The sequence below is a fragment of the Zingiber officinale genome, chromosome 6A (assembly GCF_018446385.1).
Source record: "Zingiber officinale cultivar Zhangliang chromosome 6A, Zo_v1.1, whole genome shotgun sequence".
NCBI classification, from domain to species: Eukaryota; Viridiplantae; Streptophyta; class Magnoliopsida; order Zingiberales; family Zingiberaceae; genus Zingiber; species Zingiber officinale.
This window is the reverse complement of record NC_055997.1, coordinates 121,989,606-122,004,708: the sequence shown is the minus strand read 5'-3', so window position 1 is coordinate 122,004,708 and position 15,103 is coordinate 121,989,606. Positions and strand designations below refer to the sequence as shown.

The 15,103-nt window shown below is 37.7% G+C and overlaps 1 protein-coding gene across 1 annotated transcript; it reads left to right on the top strand.

Moving 5' to 3' along the window:
- The first annotated feature begins 3,777 nt into the window (after positions 1-3,777).
- Positions 3,778-10,007, top strand: LOC121997826 (ABC transporter C family member 3-like). The gene is made up of 9 exons (XM_042552458.1): positions 3,778-5,644; positions 6,139-6,225; positions 6,331-6,981; positions 7,065-7,229; positions 8,357-8,651; positions 8,744-8,958; positions 9,208-9,513; positions 9,590-9,653; positions 9,760-10,007. Exons 1-9 carry the CDS (start codon positions 3,842-3,844, stop codon positions 10,005-10,007), a joined length of 3,834 nt encoding a protein of 1,277 aa, XP_042408392.1. The 5' UTR covers positions 3,778-3,841.
- The last annotated feature ends 5,096 nt before the right edge of the window (positions 10,008-15,103 follow it).

Here is a 15,103-nt window from a genome sequence, read left to right as displayed (position 1 = left end):
TATGTACTTTGCAAAGTGGAAGCTTCCATCGTAAAGATTGTATAGGGAATATTCCCTCGATTCTCTTTGACAATCGTTACAACAAATGCCGACAAGGAATATTAGGTCGTTGGATTATTAGTGGGCCATTAGTATGCTCAAATGGTAAGTTGACCGAGTCACCTCTATTGCCCAATCGAAACTCGTTGCATACAAGGTTGAGTTAGCTAAAGAATAATGACCCTTTCAAGGACTCGACCTTCACTCAACCACTATGCTCGGCAAAAGAACCTGGTCAAGCCATGTGCTTAGCATGTCCCATCAGACTGTAGGTTCGATCGGCCAGACCACTCGGCTGAGACATGTGCTCGTATTAGCCCCGAATGACCTAGAGGACTCGACTTTAAATGACATTGAAACAACTCAAGGTTTCATCGGGATCTGATCGGACCAAATGGATCAATCGACTGGACCTCTCGGCTGAAACAAGTGATCGCGCTAGCCTCCAGTGTTGACCCCTCATTGACTTTAACTGCCACATCAACCAACTTTCTTGACTTTGTCCCCAACTGCAGGGGCCCCACCTTAGTTGTTGTATCATAACGTGCTCATGTTAGCCCCAAGTGACCAAGAGGACTCGACTATGAATGACACTGAAACAACTCGAGGTTATATCAACCTTGAGGGACTTGAGATCAGATCGGACTTCTGACTCGAGATCTGATCAAACCAAAGGTCCGATCGGCTGGACCACTCGATCGAAATAGGTGACCGTGCTAGCCATGAGTGTTGACCCCTTCATGACTTTGACCACCACATCAGACAATTTTCTTGATTTTATCTCCGACTTCAGGGACCATATCTTATTTATCGTATCACAACATGGGCGTGTTAGTCCTGAGTGATCTAGAAAACTTCGCTCTGAATCTCACTAAGGTGACGTTTGGTTCACTCCTAGGAATCAGAATGGGAATGTGTATTATAATATTATGGAATGAGAATGAGTATGAGCTTGGGTATCATTCTTAAAAATAATATTTGGTTAATCAAATATTTTCAATCCGAATGAACCTAAATTTTCTTTTTTATCCTTAAAGGAAAATAAGAGAAAAAAATTATATGTAAGAGAAAGTTGAATATGAGAGAAAAATATGATGAGAGAGAAAGTATGATGAGAAAAAATGAAGAGAAGGAAAGTGTGGTGAGAGAGAGCGTGATAGGAGAGATTGAGGAGAGAAAAAGTATGATGAGAGGGAAAATGTGATGAGAGAATATGAGAAGAGATTGAGGAAAGATAAAGTATGATGAGAGAGAAAAATATGATGAGAAAAATGAAGAGAAGGAAAGTGTGATGAGAGAAAATGAGAAGAGATAGAGGGTGATGAGAGAGAATGAAGAGAGGGAAAGTGTGATGAGAAAATGAGAAGACAGTATGGTAGAAGAGATTGAGAGAAAGAAAGTATGATGAGAGAGAGAATATGATGAAAAAAATGAGGAGAGAGTATGTAATGGGAGAGGAAGTGTGATGAAAGAGAATGAAGAGAGAGAAAATGAGAAGGGAGAGTGTATGATGAGAGAGAATATAAGGATAAAATGATAGAAAATGTGTGATGAGAGAGAAAGCATGTTGAGAGAGAAAGTACGATGAGAGAATGAGGAGAGAGAAAGTCTAATTGATAAGAGAGAACAAGGAGAGAGTGAAATGAAAGAAAAATTGAACAAATATATTAAGGGTATTTTTATCCAAAACTTAATTTTCATTCTCATTTCTATCAAAACCCAAGGGAAGAGGTGAGTTTCATCAATACTCAAGTTTTTAGATTTTATTTCAAAATTTTGATTCCATTTCCATCAACCAAATATAAGATTTAAGAATGAATTCATTCTCTTATTCCCAAACTCCTAAACCAAATGTCACCTAAAACATCTCAAGATATCATTGACCGACAACGATCTACTCCAGAATTTCCACTAAATTTAATGATGATGTATATCCCATCTAAAGTAATCTCCATAACGTCTTACCATACCAAGTGATTTTAAAAAAAAACTAAGAGGTGCTTGGTTGGATGAAATTAGAGTGAGGAATCAGAAAGGGATTGAAAGTTTGTGCTTAGTTTAGAAATTAGTAGTGAGTCACATAAATTAAATCCCGTAAATATGGGAATAGATAATTATTTAGTAAAATGGGGAGAATGGAAACCCTTAGTTCCATTCGTATTCCTATTTCACTCTTTTATCAATCTCATTCTTATTCTCATTTCCTTCCGCGAACTAAACACCCTCGAAGGGCTTCTCCAATAGTTAAATCTCTCATAAGTTTTTTTTTATAATTTCCAATATACCACATTAATATCACATCAAAAATGAAAAAATTTACTATTCTCTCCACAATAAAAAAAACCTCCATACAACTTTTTTACAAGTCCTACGTTACAAATCACATTCTTTATTTATTATTTTTTATTTAATATTAATATTAATTTATTTATATTTTTTAATTAATAAATTAATTAACTTATGATTTTTATTTAATTTTTAATTACTTATGAATTTTAATTTAATTATAGTGATTTATTTTTTTAACTTATCAAATATATATATATATATATAAAAGAAAGAGTATAATTTTGACCATTAAATAAAATTTTTAAAAATATAATATTATTTTTTTAATGATTAATAGCCCGCATTTATTAAAACTTTTTTATTGAGTTTTTAATTTTACTAATTTTATAAACTGTTTGTTTGCATTGAAGATGCTCTAAGATCCAAAGGCTTACAATTTTTTTTTATCTATTCATGTCTTTGTCATTGTAAAATTTAGGGTCATTTTGTAAAAATCGAAGGATTGTTTATATATAAGATACCCACCATCTGCATATTGATCTCCTCCTATTCGCTCGTTTATTGATTTTTCTGCCGCAGCTCTCCAAACGGATTTGAGTATTTTAACCCCTTGAATTGACCCTCGAAAATGCTGACCATAATTAATTTCTACCTCTTTTCTTTTACTCCGCAATCGACAACAACGAAAGATTCCGGTCTCCCTATTCGATACCCGTCAACACACCCTATCGTATTGTTTCCGCCGCTCCACATTCCTGTCTCACTATTAGATACCCGCGGTCGAACCCGATCGCCTTCTTTCCTTTGCTCCACATTCCCGTCTCACAATTCGATACTCGTCAACGCAGCCTGATCGCCTTCTTTCCTCTGCCCCACCATCCTCATCGTCCGCCGCGCGTTCCATAGCTTGCACCGCAAGGAGCCGCTTCCTTCTCTATATTAACCAAACACTCCTCAAGCAGCAGAGGAACTAACCATGGGGACTGTTTCATTCGTTGCCATGCCCGCTGAAGCGATGTCGTCGCTCCTGCAACCCGTCGTCGTCCATGGCTTCTTCGTCTCCATCCATCTCCTATTCCTCATCGCCTTAGCCATCTTCTGGATCAGAGCTGCCACAAAGCACGCCGGCAGCTCCAAACGAATAACAGAGCGTCGCAAGTCTCTGTTCCGGGAATTGCTGATCTCGACATGCGCCGCCGTCGGCGTGTTTTATCTTTCTCTTTGCGTGCTCACCTTCTTGTGGTACAAGGACGGACGGCGTTGGCAGCGTGATCAGGCGGTCGCTCTCGGCGACGCCGCCCTCCGAGCCGTCACTTGGCTCGCCACCGCCGCTTACCTCACCGTCGGTCTCCGCTCTCCCCGATTTCCAATTTTCCTTCGGATCTGGTGGGGATTGTTCTTGTTTATATCGTGTTCCTCCCTCGCCGTCGATTTCGTCTACCTGAGAAAACGAGCTGTTTTGTCGATTCCCGCATGGGTGTTTGATATCGGTTCCGCCTTCTCGGCTCTTATTATGACTTCCGCCGCCTTCTTTGGGAGCACCCGTGAGGCGGAAGGGGTGTCTGATGTCGAGGAGCCGCTGTTGAACGGCGTCTCTGCAAATGCAGAGAGTGTCACAGGGAACATCTCCTTGTTCGCTAATGCTGGGTTCCTCAGCTCACTCACCTTCTATTGGATCGGCCCGCTGTTCGCCGTCGGCAACCGGAAAACCCTCGACCTCGCCGACGTGCCGCAGCTGGAGGCACGCGATAGTATTAACGGTGTCTTTCCGGTCTTCAAAAGTAACCTCGACTCCTGCTCCATCACGGGCGGCACTTCAACAGTAACCACATTCCAGCTGGCGAAGGCGTTGCTCCTCACCACGTGGCAGCAAGTGGTGGTGACGGCCATTTATGCGATCATGTATACCTTCGCCACCTACGTGGGCCCCTACCTAATCGACTTCCTCGTTCGCTACCTCAACGGCGACCCTTTGCTCGCCGGCGCCGGCTACTGGCTGGTGGCAGCATTCATCGCGGGGAAGATCCTGGAGTGTCTCTCGCAGCGCCACTGGTTCTTCCGGTTACAGCAAGCCGGGTTCAGAATCCGCGCCGCCCTCGTCGCCGTGATCTACCAAAAGGGGCTCATCCTGTCGAGTCGGTCGAAGCAGAGCCGGTCCAGCGGTGAGGTCATCAACCTGATGAGCGTCGACGCCGACCGAATCGGTCTCTTCAGCTGGTACATGCACGATCTCTGGATGGTTCCGTTGCAGGTCACGCTCGCCTTGCTCATATTGTACGCCAATTTAGGCCTCGCTTCTGTCGCCTCTCTGGTGGCCACGGTTCTTGTAATGCTGTCCAATGTGCCTCTCGGAAAGATGCAGGAGAATTTCCAGGAGAAGGTGATGAAGTGCAAGGATACGAGAATGAAGGCTACGTCGGAGATCTTGAGGAACATGAGAATTCTCAAGCTACAAGGGTGGGAGATGAAGTTCTTGTCGAAAATAATCAAGCTGAGGGAGAACGAGGAATGCTGGTTGAAGAAGTTCGTCTACACGTCGGCCATGACAACCTCTGTCTTCTGGGGCGCGCCGATTTTTGTGGCAGTGATCACTTTTGGATTCTGCATGCTTGTGGGCATTCCCTTATCGTCGGGGAAGGTTCTGTCGTCGCTGGCAACTTTTAGAGTGTTGCAAGATCCCATCTACTCCCTCCCTGACACAATATCCATGATCATCCAGACCAAGGTTTCTCTTGGTCGAATTGCTTCATTCTTACGCCTCGAAGAGTTGCACTCCGATTCTTCAGAGAGGCTTCCAAGTGGCTCATCGGAGATTGCAGTGGAAGTAGTAAATGGAACCTTCTCGTGGAATCACTCTTTGGATTCTCCGACCTTGAATGATTTGAACTTCAAGGTGCTCCGTGGCATGAAAGTTGCTGTTTGTGGCACTGTTGGTTCTGGGAAATCAAGCTTGTTGTCTAGCCTGTTAGGCGAGGTGCCAAAGATCTCTGGAAGTGTTAGGCTATGTGGCACAACTGCATATGTACCACAGTCGCCTTGGATACAGAGTGGTACAATTCAAGATAACATTTTGTTCGGTAGGGAGATGGATCGTGAGAAGTATGATAAGGTGCTTGAAGCTTGCTCATTGAAGAAAGACTTGGAGATCCTGGCATTTGGAGACCAGACACTGATAGGAGAGCGAGGCATCAACTTAAGTGGGGGACAGAAGCAAAGGATTCAGATTGCCCGGGCTCTGTACCATGATGCTGATATTTTCTTGTTTGATGATCCTTTCAGTGCTGTGGATGCTCACACAGGAACCCATCTGTTTAAGGTACACATTGTTTTTCGTAATCTAATATGGTTTGACGAACTTCTATTATGTTAACGCCTCACTCTTAGGCTTTAGATTAATTTTTCTAGATTAAATTTATGCTCGATATTTTACACAACGGTTGAATAATTTCCAGCAATATCCACGTTTTCTTTTAGCAAAAATAACTCTTTGCAACTTTTATTGAAGTTTGCACACTGTCAAGTAGGGTGTTTCCTGCCTGTGGTTGAAAGTCTTTATCTTTAGTTGAAAAAGCCTTTATCTAGCATGAGTAGGATGCATTGCTCCCTTCAATTTTAATGATCATATTGTACTTTGTAAACTGATAGTGAAGCAATTGGCACGTATCAAATTAAAAGCTGGTTTACTATAATTTCTATCTTTTTTGTGTGTGACTGTGATCTTAGGAAATCCATTCTTTTATTAGCATAGAGATCATTAGCATATTCATTCGAGAGTCATCTTTTTTCCCCACATAATCTTCTGAATTGCAGGAATGCTTGCTTGGTCATCTAGCTTCAAAAACTGTAATATATGTCACCCATCAAGTGGAGTTCTTACCTTCAGCTGATCTTGTTTTGGTGAGTAATGTCCTTTTCTTTCTTTCTTCTTCTTGACTATTGCTTCATGTGATTGCTACATAGGATTGTTAAGGAACATAACAAATGTTGCTTTCTAATCCGTAGTGCATGAAAGATGGAAGGGTTGTACAAGCAGGCAAGTACTATGACATGCTAATGGTAGGGACAGAATTCAGGGAATTGGTTACTGCCCACAAGGATGCTTTAGCAGTACTTGACTCCATTGAGCTTGGCAGTGATGCTCCCGATAACGATGCACAAGTTGGTAACACTGACACAAAAATTGGTCTAGGATCTCCCAGCCATAGGGTCAATAGCGATACACAAAATGGTATGGCAGAAGAAACATACAGCCAAAAGGGACAACTTGTTCAAGAAGAAGAGAGGGAGAAAGGCCGTGTTGGATTTTGGGTCTACTGGAAATATGTAACAATGGCTTATGGCGGAGCTCTTGTTCCTCTAATTTTGTTGGCACAAGTTCTGTTACAAGTTCTCCAGATTGGAAGCAATTATTGGATGGCTTGGGCAGCTCCTGTCTCAGAAGATGAACAACCTCCTGTTACTGGATCAACGCTCATCTATGTTTATGTTGCACTGGCTGTTGGCAGTTCCTTTTGTATACTTATGAGAGCTATGCTTCTTGTAACAGCTGGATACAAGACAGCAACACTTTTATTTAACAAGCTGCATAACTGCATTTTCCGTGCACCTATGTCGTTCTTTGATTCCACCCCAAGTGGTCGTATTCTTAATAGAGTATGTAATTTCATAAATCATCCTAGTAGTGTTTTGTTTGCCATGTGTAATAATACCTCATCACTCTTTTCTTTATTTTTCAGGCATCAACAGATCAAAATGCCGTTGATACTGATATTCCTTCCCGAATTGGTGCGGTTGCATTTGATTTCATTCAACTCATTGGGATAGTTGCAGTTATGTCACAAGTTGCATGGCAAGTATTCATTGTCTTTATTCCTGTGATTGCCACCTGCCTTTGGTATCAGGTACTCGTTTCCCCTATTAAGGTTGTTTTCTTTTATTTGTTCTGTGATTTTAGTAGTTAAATCAAATGTTTCACCAAATTAACAATGGTCTAACACAGGACAAGAAAAGTCCAAAATCTGCCTAGAAATTTGACACTATGGCAATTATATTGATTTATAGACTTCAAAGACAGACAAGAATATACAGCCAATCCAAAATAATTAAAACAATCAAGACTTGGCTTCTTGCTGCTGATGTTGTTCAAGAACATGAACCTAGATTTTATTCCTCATCTTCTCTATCTGTTATTACTAAACCCATGTAACTTTTAGGAAAAGATAGGCATCTGAGGTTTCCATAATCTATTCCTAAACAAATATACCATTCTGTTTTTGTTTTATTAAGTTGGACAGTTGCTTTAAAGTTAGACCATTGTGAACACAATCTAAGATTTATAGTTTGTTAAAATTGATGGGCTAACCATTTACCCCTAAACTTCGAGTTGTTAGGAAAGTGACTGATTTGTTTTATATAATATTGACATTTCCTTTCATGTGTAGATGATTGTATTTCACTTGAATTCTAACTCACCATATGAATTGATTAGAGAAATTTTTTTTGACATGGGTAGAAATTGAAATGTAGACCTTCTACTGTAATATCATGTGAAATTTGATTTGACTAACCACATGCCCCCAAAACTCAAGCTATTATGAAATAATCCAATCATATTCTTATATTCATCACCTTTTTGTGTGCATGGGTAAGACCACGTACTTCTGCATGGCTTTGGTCTCTTGAAAATCAAACTATTTAATCCTCAAGGACTGCTATTAGCCAGAAAGTGTGTTCTAGGACTTGGGGTGCTTTTTTGTTGATTACTTGATTCTTTTCCTCTCTATACATTATGACACTTCTAGGCTAATAGACAAATGATAGCTTTAACAGAAACAAGAAATGGATGAAACTTGTGGAGCCCACTAGGTTCTTTTATTGTTTTGCTCCCAGTTCTTACGATTTGGATTATCTTTTTCCATTATATTTAGGTTAATCACGACGATGACAATGTCAGTAACTCTGATATGCTGTTATTTCCTCTCATTAATGTTCGCTTGCTGATCATGTATTTGTCCTTCTATTGTCGAAGAACTATTACATAGGTACAGCCCGAGAACTGTCTAGGTTGAATGGTGTTTGCAAAGCTCCAATCATACAACATTTCTCAGAATCCCTGTCTGGATCAACTACTATTAGAAGCTTTGATCAGAATCAAAGATTTATAAACACTAATTTCAACCTATCAGATCAGTTTTCTAGACCAAAGTTTCACACTGCCGCTGCAATGCAATGGCTTTGCATTCGTTTGGATATGTTATCGTCACTTATGTTTGCGTTTTCTTTACTTTTCCTAATCTCCATGCCAAGAGGGGTGATCGATCCTGGTAATTTCCTAGCAGACAGTTCAATTCTATGTTATTCAAGTACATGTGATATTAATTTCTACCATTTTGGGTTGGCATCCTCTTCCTCTCAGGTATTTCTGGCCTTGCTGTCACATATGGACTTAATCTTAATATGGTACTAACCTGGGTCATATGGAATCTCTGTCAACTTGAAAATTTAATGATATCTGTTGAGCGAATACTGCAGTACACGGCCATTGACAGTGAACCACCTTTGTCAATAGAATCAAATAAACTAGACTCAAGTTGGCCATCCATCGGAGAAATTGAACTTCATAATTTGCAGGTACACGTGACACCAAAATTATGTAAAACTAGTTTTTTCTAGTTTCCTCCAATGTAATTCTGATTTGTGGCTTCTTCTTGTCGATTGTTAGAGTTATATGATCATCAATAGTATATTCATATTTTTATTGATCAGTCTCTTCTTTTTTCTCCGGGTGGAAATAGATTTAATTCTGATTTGTGACTTCTTCTCGATTGTTAAGTGTAGATATTTGTTGATCCTATCTTATTCCATGATTTGATGATTCAGGTTCGCTATAGACAAAATATACCTTTGGTATTGAGAGGCCTGACTTGTACTTTTCCTGGAGGAATGAAAACTGGGATTGTTGGTAGAACTGGCAGTGGGAAATCTACTCTAATACAAGCACTCTTCCGTATACTTGATCCAACCATCGGCCATATAGTTATTGATGGGATTGACATTTCCACGGTAGGACTTCACGATCTAAGATCAAGATTAAGCATAATCCCACAAGACCCAACGATGTTTGAGGGAACTGTTCGCAGCAACCTAGACCCACTGGAGGAGTACAAAGATGAAGAGATATGGCAGGTGAACTCATGGCTAGCTCTCAGTTGTTTATTCAGGCCTGCCAAACTGTTGATCTAATTCAATGCAAATGTTTTAGGCCTTGGATAACTGTCAGCTCGGGGAGGAAGTGAGGAAGAAAGAACTAAAGCTCGACTCGGAAGGTAAAAGACCTTCATAATTAGTTATCGTAGCTCATCATTGCTTTTGGCTTAAGACTCCTTCACAATTGAGTTAAGCCTATATTTGCTATGGACTCGATCTTTCCAGTGACTGAAAATGGAGAAAATTGGAGCGTTGGGCAGCGTCAGCTTGTTTGTTTGGGTAGGGTGATCCTGAAAAAAAGTAAGGTGTTGGTTCTCGATGAAGCAACAGCTTCGGTCGATACTGCTACAGACAGTGTGATCCAGAGAACCCTGAGGCAGCAATTTTCAGAATCTACTGTGATCACTATCGCGCATAGGATTACATCTGTTCTTGACAGTGATATGGTTCTACTTCTAGATAATGGTCGGTAAGCTAACTATTCATGTCTTCCATCAACTCAAGTTACCTCATTCTTCATTTCAAATGCAATTTCTTCTCTTTGGCCAGGAGTAATTGTGGAGCGTGACACGCCGGCAAGATTGTTGGAAAACAAGTCGTCTTTATTTGCGAAACTCGTCGCAGAGTATACGATGAGATCTAGTTCAAGTTTTGAAGATCTCACAACTTGAAAAACTATGTTAATCCCGACATATCAAAAATTTAATAAATTTCATATATTCTGTTATAGTTCTAAGCTTAGTTTTTGTCAACTAACTTACATGGGATGTCACTGTAAGAACAAGGAATGATATAGCGTAGTTTTTGTTTTCTACTGGAAAATTTAAAAAATAAAATGCATAGTTTTAAGACTAAAAATTTGGTAGAAATTCTATTAAATTTTTAATAAGCAGGAAAAAAAGATATAGATTCTATATGGAATATTAGGTGGATTATAAGGCAGCTGCAGCTTGATTGCCAAATTCCAAAAGATAGAATCAATTGCACATCTTAGACAAAAATCAAAAAAAGGTAGAGCACTAGTGGCAGTGGTGAGTATTTAGTATATATAAACTTTGAGATTACCATTGCTATCATGCTATTGCCACAATACATGAGACTAATTCTTTTCACTAATATTCTTTTGACCTTTTGTTAAGCAAGCTGGCAAAAAGAACTGCAGATAAAAGTGATTGACTCTCCTAAAAAGCCAACACTTGGATGCAAATCCAATAATAATAATCAAACTTTATTCTACTAAGATAAGATCAATTATATGGATCCTTTTATACCATTGAGTTCTATATCTTACTATATCATTTATATTTAAATAAATTTTATCTTACTTTTTTTTATTGCTAACTAAGTCTTTTTTTTTTTATTTTCCTCATTTGATATATGTATTTATCATAGTTTCACATTACTTAACTGGAGCATTTATTAGTCGTCTAAGTACATGCTCGTACCATCTTAAACGTATTCTTGGAGTTTTGTCTTAATAGATGCATCTCCGATTTTTTCTTTAATACTTTCATTTTTTATTTTGTCCATCCTCATATGCCCACACATCCACATTAATATCCTCATCTTTGTAACTCTCATCTTCTACTCATATGCTCGAGTCATAGTCCAATATTCTGCTCCATATAATATATCAGGTCTAACTACAGTTTTGTAGAACTTTCCTTTTAAGTTTTTGAGGTATTTTACGGTAAGATAAAATACCTGAAGCTTTCATCCATTTCAATAATACTACTTGTATTCTATGTAAGACATCTTTCTCAATCTCTCTATCGTTTTATAAAAATGATCTTAAATATTTACAGTTCTCGATTCCGGATAACTCATCATCTTCTATCTTAATAATTATCTCATTATGTCTAATATTGTTAAATTTAAATTCCATATATTATGTCTTTATTAACTCCGCCCATGATGACCGGTCATGGCTGGTCCTAAGCCCGGATAAAGGAGGAGGGGTGTGTTAGGTTGCCAGCCAGCGTCAAACTATGACAAATATTCAATGAATGAATCCATTAAACTATTATGCTAATGCTAGGTTGTTCCTCAGAAAGAACAGGTTGCAGGGTCCGACTGTAACGTCTCGGCAAGGACCGCTACATCTCCAAAACTCGGGTGTAGTGATAAATATGCAAGAGTTCGCATTACAGGACCCGACTGTAACGTCTCAGCAAGGATCGCTACATCTTCATGAGAACTTAGGTGTAGTGTTAAATAGGTAAGAGTTCTCACACCATAGGTTGGATAAGAATAAATATGATAGGAAAACTAATAATCTAAGGTTTGGAACATGGAATATAAGAACTCTCACTGGTAAATCAATGGAGGTAGTAGATATGATGATTAGGAGAAAAATTTGTATTTTGTGTGTATAAGAGACAAAATGGACAAGCGAGAAGGCAAAGATGATAAAGAACTCGGTTTTTAAGTGATGGTACACTGGAAAGAGTAAAGCCAGAAATGAAGTGGGTATTATTGTAGATAGTTTGTTAAAAAAAGAAGTTGTAGGAGTAGTTAGAAAAGGGGATAAAATTATAGCCCTTAAGATAATAGTGGTGAAAGAAACTATGAACATAATTAGCGTATATGCACCACAAGTAGGATTAGATGAAGCTACCAAATCAAGGTTTTGGGAGGACTTAGATAAAAATTACAAAATATTCTACCAAATGAAATGATTTTAATAGGAGGTGATCTAAATGGGCATGTCGGAGTGAAAAATAAGGAATATGAGAGAGTACATGGGAGTTATGGGTTTGGAACGAGGAATGAGGAAGAGAAAATTATATTAGATTTTGCGATTACATATGACCTTATATTAGCTAATACGTTTTTTAAGAAAAAAGAAGAACACTTAGTCACATTCAAAAGCGGGAATAATAAATCACAAATTGATTTTCTTATGGTTAGAAAGAAGGATAGAAAGATTTGTAAAGATTGCAAAGTCATCTCTGGAGAAAACTTAACTACCCAACATAGGGTAGTAGTGTTGGATATACGCCTCAAACATAGTATCAATAGAAAGGAAATATATACAATTCCTAGAATTAAGTGGTGGAAGTTAAAGGATGGGAAACAAAATATATTTAAGGAGAAGGTTGAAGTACAAACATTAGGTGAAATATACGATGACTCTAATATAATATAAGATAAGACGGTATCAAAGTTGAAAATAGTAGCTAAGAGTGTATTCGGTGAGTCAACGGAACATGCACCACTAAGTAAAGAATCTTGGTGGTGGAATGAGAAAGTACAAGAGAAAGTGAAGGAAAAACGAATAGCTTATAAAGAATTATATATTTGTAAGAACGAGAAAAATTTAAAAAAATATACAATAGCCAAGAAAGAAGCTAAAAAAGTAGTGAATGAAGCAAAAAATGAAACTTTTGAACGGTTATATAAAAAATTGGATACAAAAGAAGGGGAAAGAGACATTTATAGAATAGCTAAAGTGCGAGAAAGGAAAATAAGAGATCTTAACCAAATAAAATGTATTAAAGATGAATGTAATAGAGTATTAGTAAACGATGAAGAAATAAAAGAGCGGTGGAAGAGCTATTTTCATCAACTTTTTAATGAAGGTTTAGGTGACCAACTTAACTTAGGTAATTTAATTAGGTCAAATGAGCATAGAAATTATAATTTTTATCGTAGAATTCAAACTTCAGAAATAAAACAAACTTTAAATGAGATGCACAATGGAAAAGTCGTTGGACCAGATGATATTCCGATAGAGGTATGGAAGTGCTTAGGGAAACAAGGTATTGAGTGGTTTACAAAATTATTTAACATGATATTGAAAATGAAAAAAAATGTCTGGTCAATGGAGGATAAGTACTCTAGTTCCCTTATACAAGAACAAGGGAGACGTACAAAATTATGCAAACTATAGAGATATTAAACTAATGAGTCATACTATGAAACTTTGGGAAAAAGTAATAGAAAAAAGATTAAGGAAGGAGACAACAGTGACATAAAATCAATTTAGGTTCATGCTTGGAAGGCGACAATAAAAACTATACATCTTCTTAGACAATTAATTGAAAAATGTTGGGAGCAAAAACAAGATCTACACATGGTATTCATTGACTTAGAAAAAGCTTATGATAGAGTCCCAAGGGAAATTATATGAAAAATTTTAGAAAAGAGAGGTGTTAGCGTAACATATATTGAACTAATTAAGGATATGTATAAGGATGTAACGACCAGAGTAAAGACTTCAGGCGGAGTAACTGAAGCATTTCCAATAAAGATAGGGTTACATCAAGGATCAGCTCTAAGTCCCTATCTTTTTATACTAATTATGGGCGAACTCACTGCGTACATCCAAGACACAGTACCGTGGTGCATGTTGTTTGCAGATGATATTATTTTGGTAGATGAGACACGTGAAGGAGTAAATGCTAAACTAGAATCTTAGAGGGAAACACTAGAAGGGAAAAGTTTTAATCTTAGTAGATTAAAGACAGAATATATAGAATTTAAGTTTAGCAATATTAGAAATAATGAAATAATTGTTAAGATAGGAGAGGACGAGTTGACCGGAACCGAGAGATTTAAATATTTAGGATCATTTTTACAAAATGATGGAGGGATTAAGAGAGATGTCTTACATAGAATACAAGCAGGATGGGTGAAATGGAGGGGAGCGTCAAGTGTTTTATGTGACCGTAAAATACCTATTAAACTTAAAGGTAAGTTCTATAAAACCGTAGTTAGACCTGCTATGTTATACAGAGCTGAATGTTGGGCTATGACTCGAGCACATAAGCAGAAGATGAGAGTTGCAGAGATGAGGATGTTAAGGTGGATGTGTGGACATACGAAGATGGACAAAATAAGAAATGAGAGCATTAGAGAGAAAGTCGGAGTTGCATCTATTGAGGAAAAACTCCGAGAGACACGTTTAAGATGGTACGGATATGTACTTAGACGACCAATAAATGCTCCAGTTAGACGATGTGAAACTATGATAAACATGCATATCAAACGAGGAAGAGGAAGACCAAAAAAAATTTGGTTAACAACAATAAAACAAGATAAAATTTATTTAAATATAGATGATGATATAATAGGAGATAGAGCTCAATGACGTAAAAGGATTCATACAGCCGACCCCACCTAGTGGGAAAATGCTTGGTTGTTATTGTTGTTGTTATATTATGTCTTTATTCTACTAAGCCTAAAATAATTCCTTAGTGTTTTCTGCAAGATTCTAGTTTAGCATTTACTCCTTCATGTATTTTGTAATATATCCAATATTATATATATATATAGTTTAACATTTACTCCTTCATGTATTTTGTAATATATCCAATATTATATATATATATATATATAGTGGTGATATGCTGCGCGCCGCGCAGTACACGACTATACGCACGCGGATCATATCAGACTTTTCTAATTATTCTTTTATAATTTGAATTAAAAAATCAATATTTTTATATATAAATCCTTAATATATAAATATATCCCCTAAACACATTATAATATTCCATAAATATTTAAATTTATTTCATTTTTAATTTTTCTTTTTACTAAACATTATAACCCAATTGGGATGCAT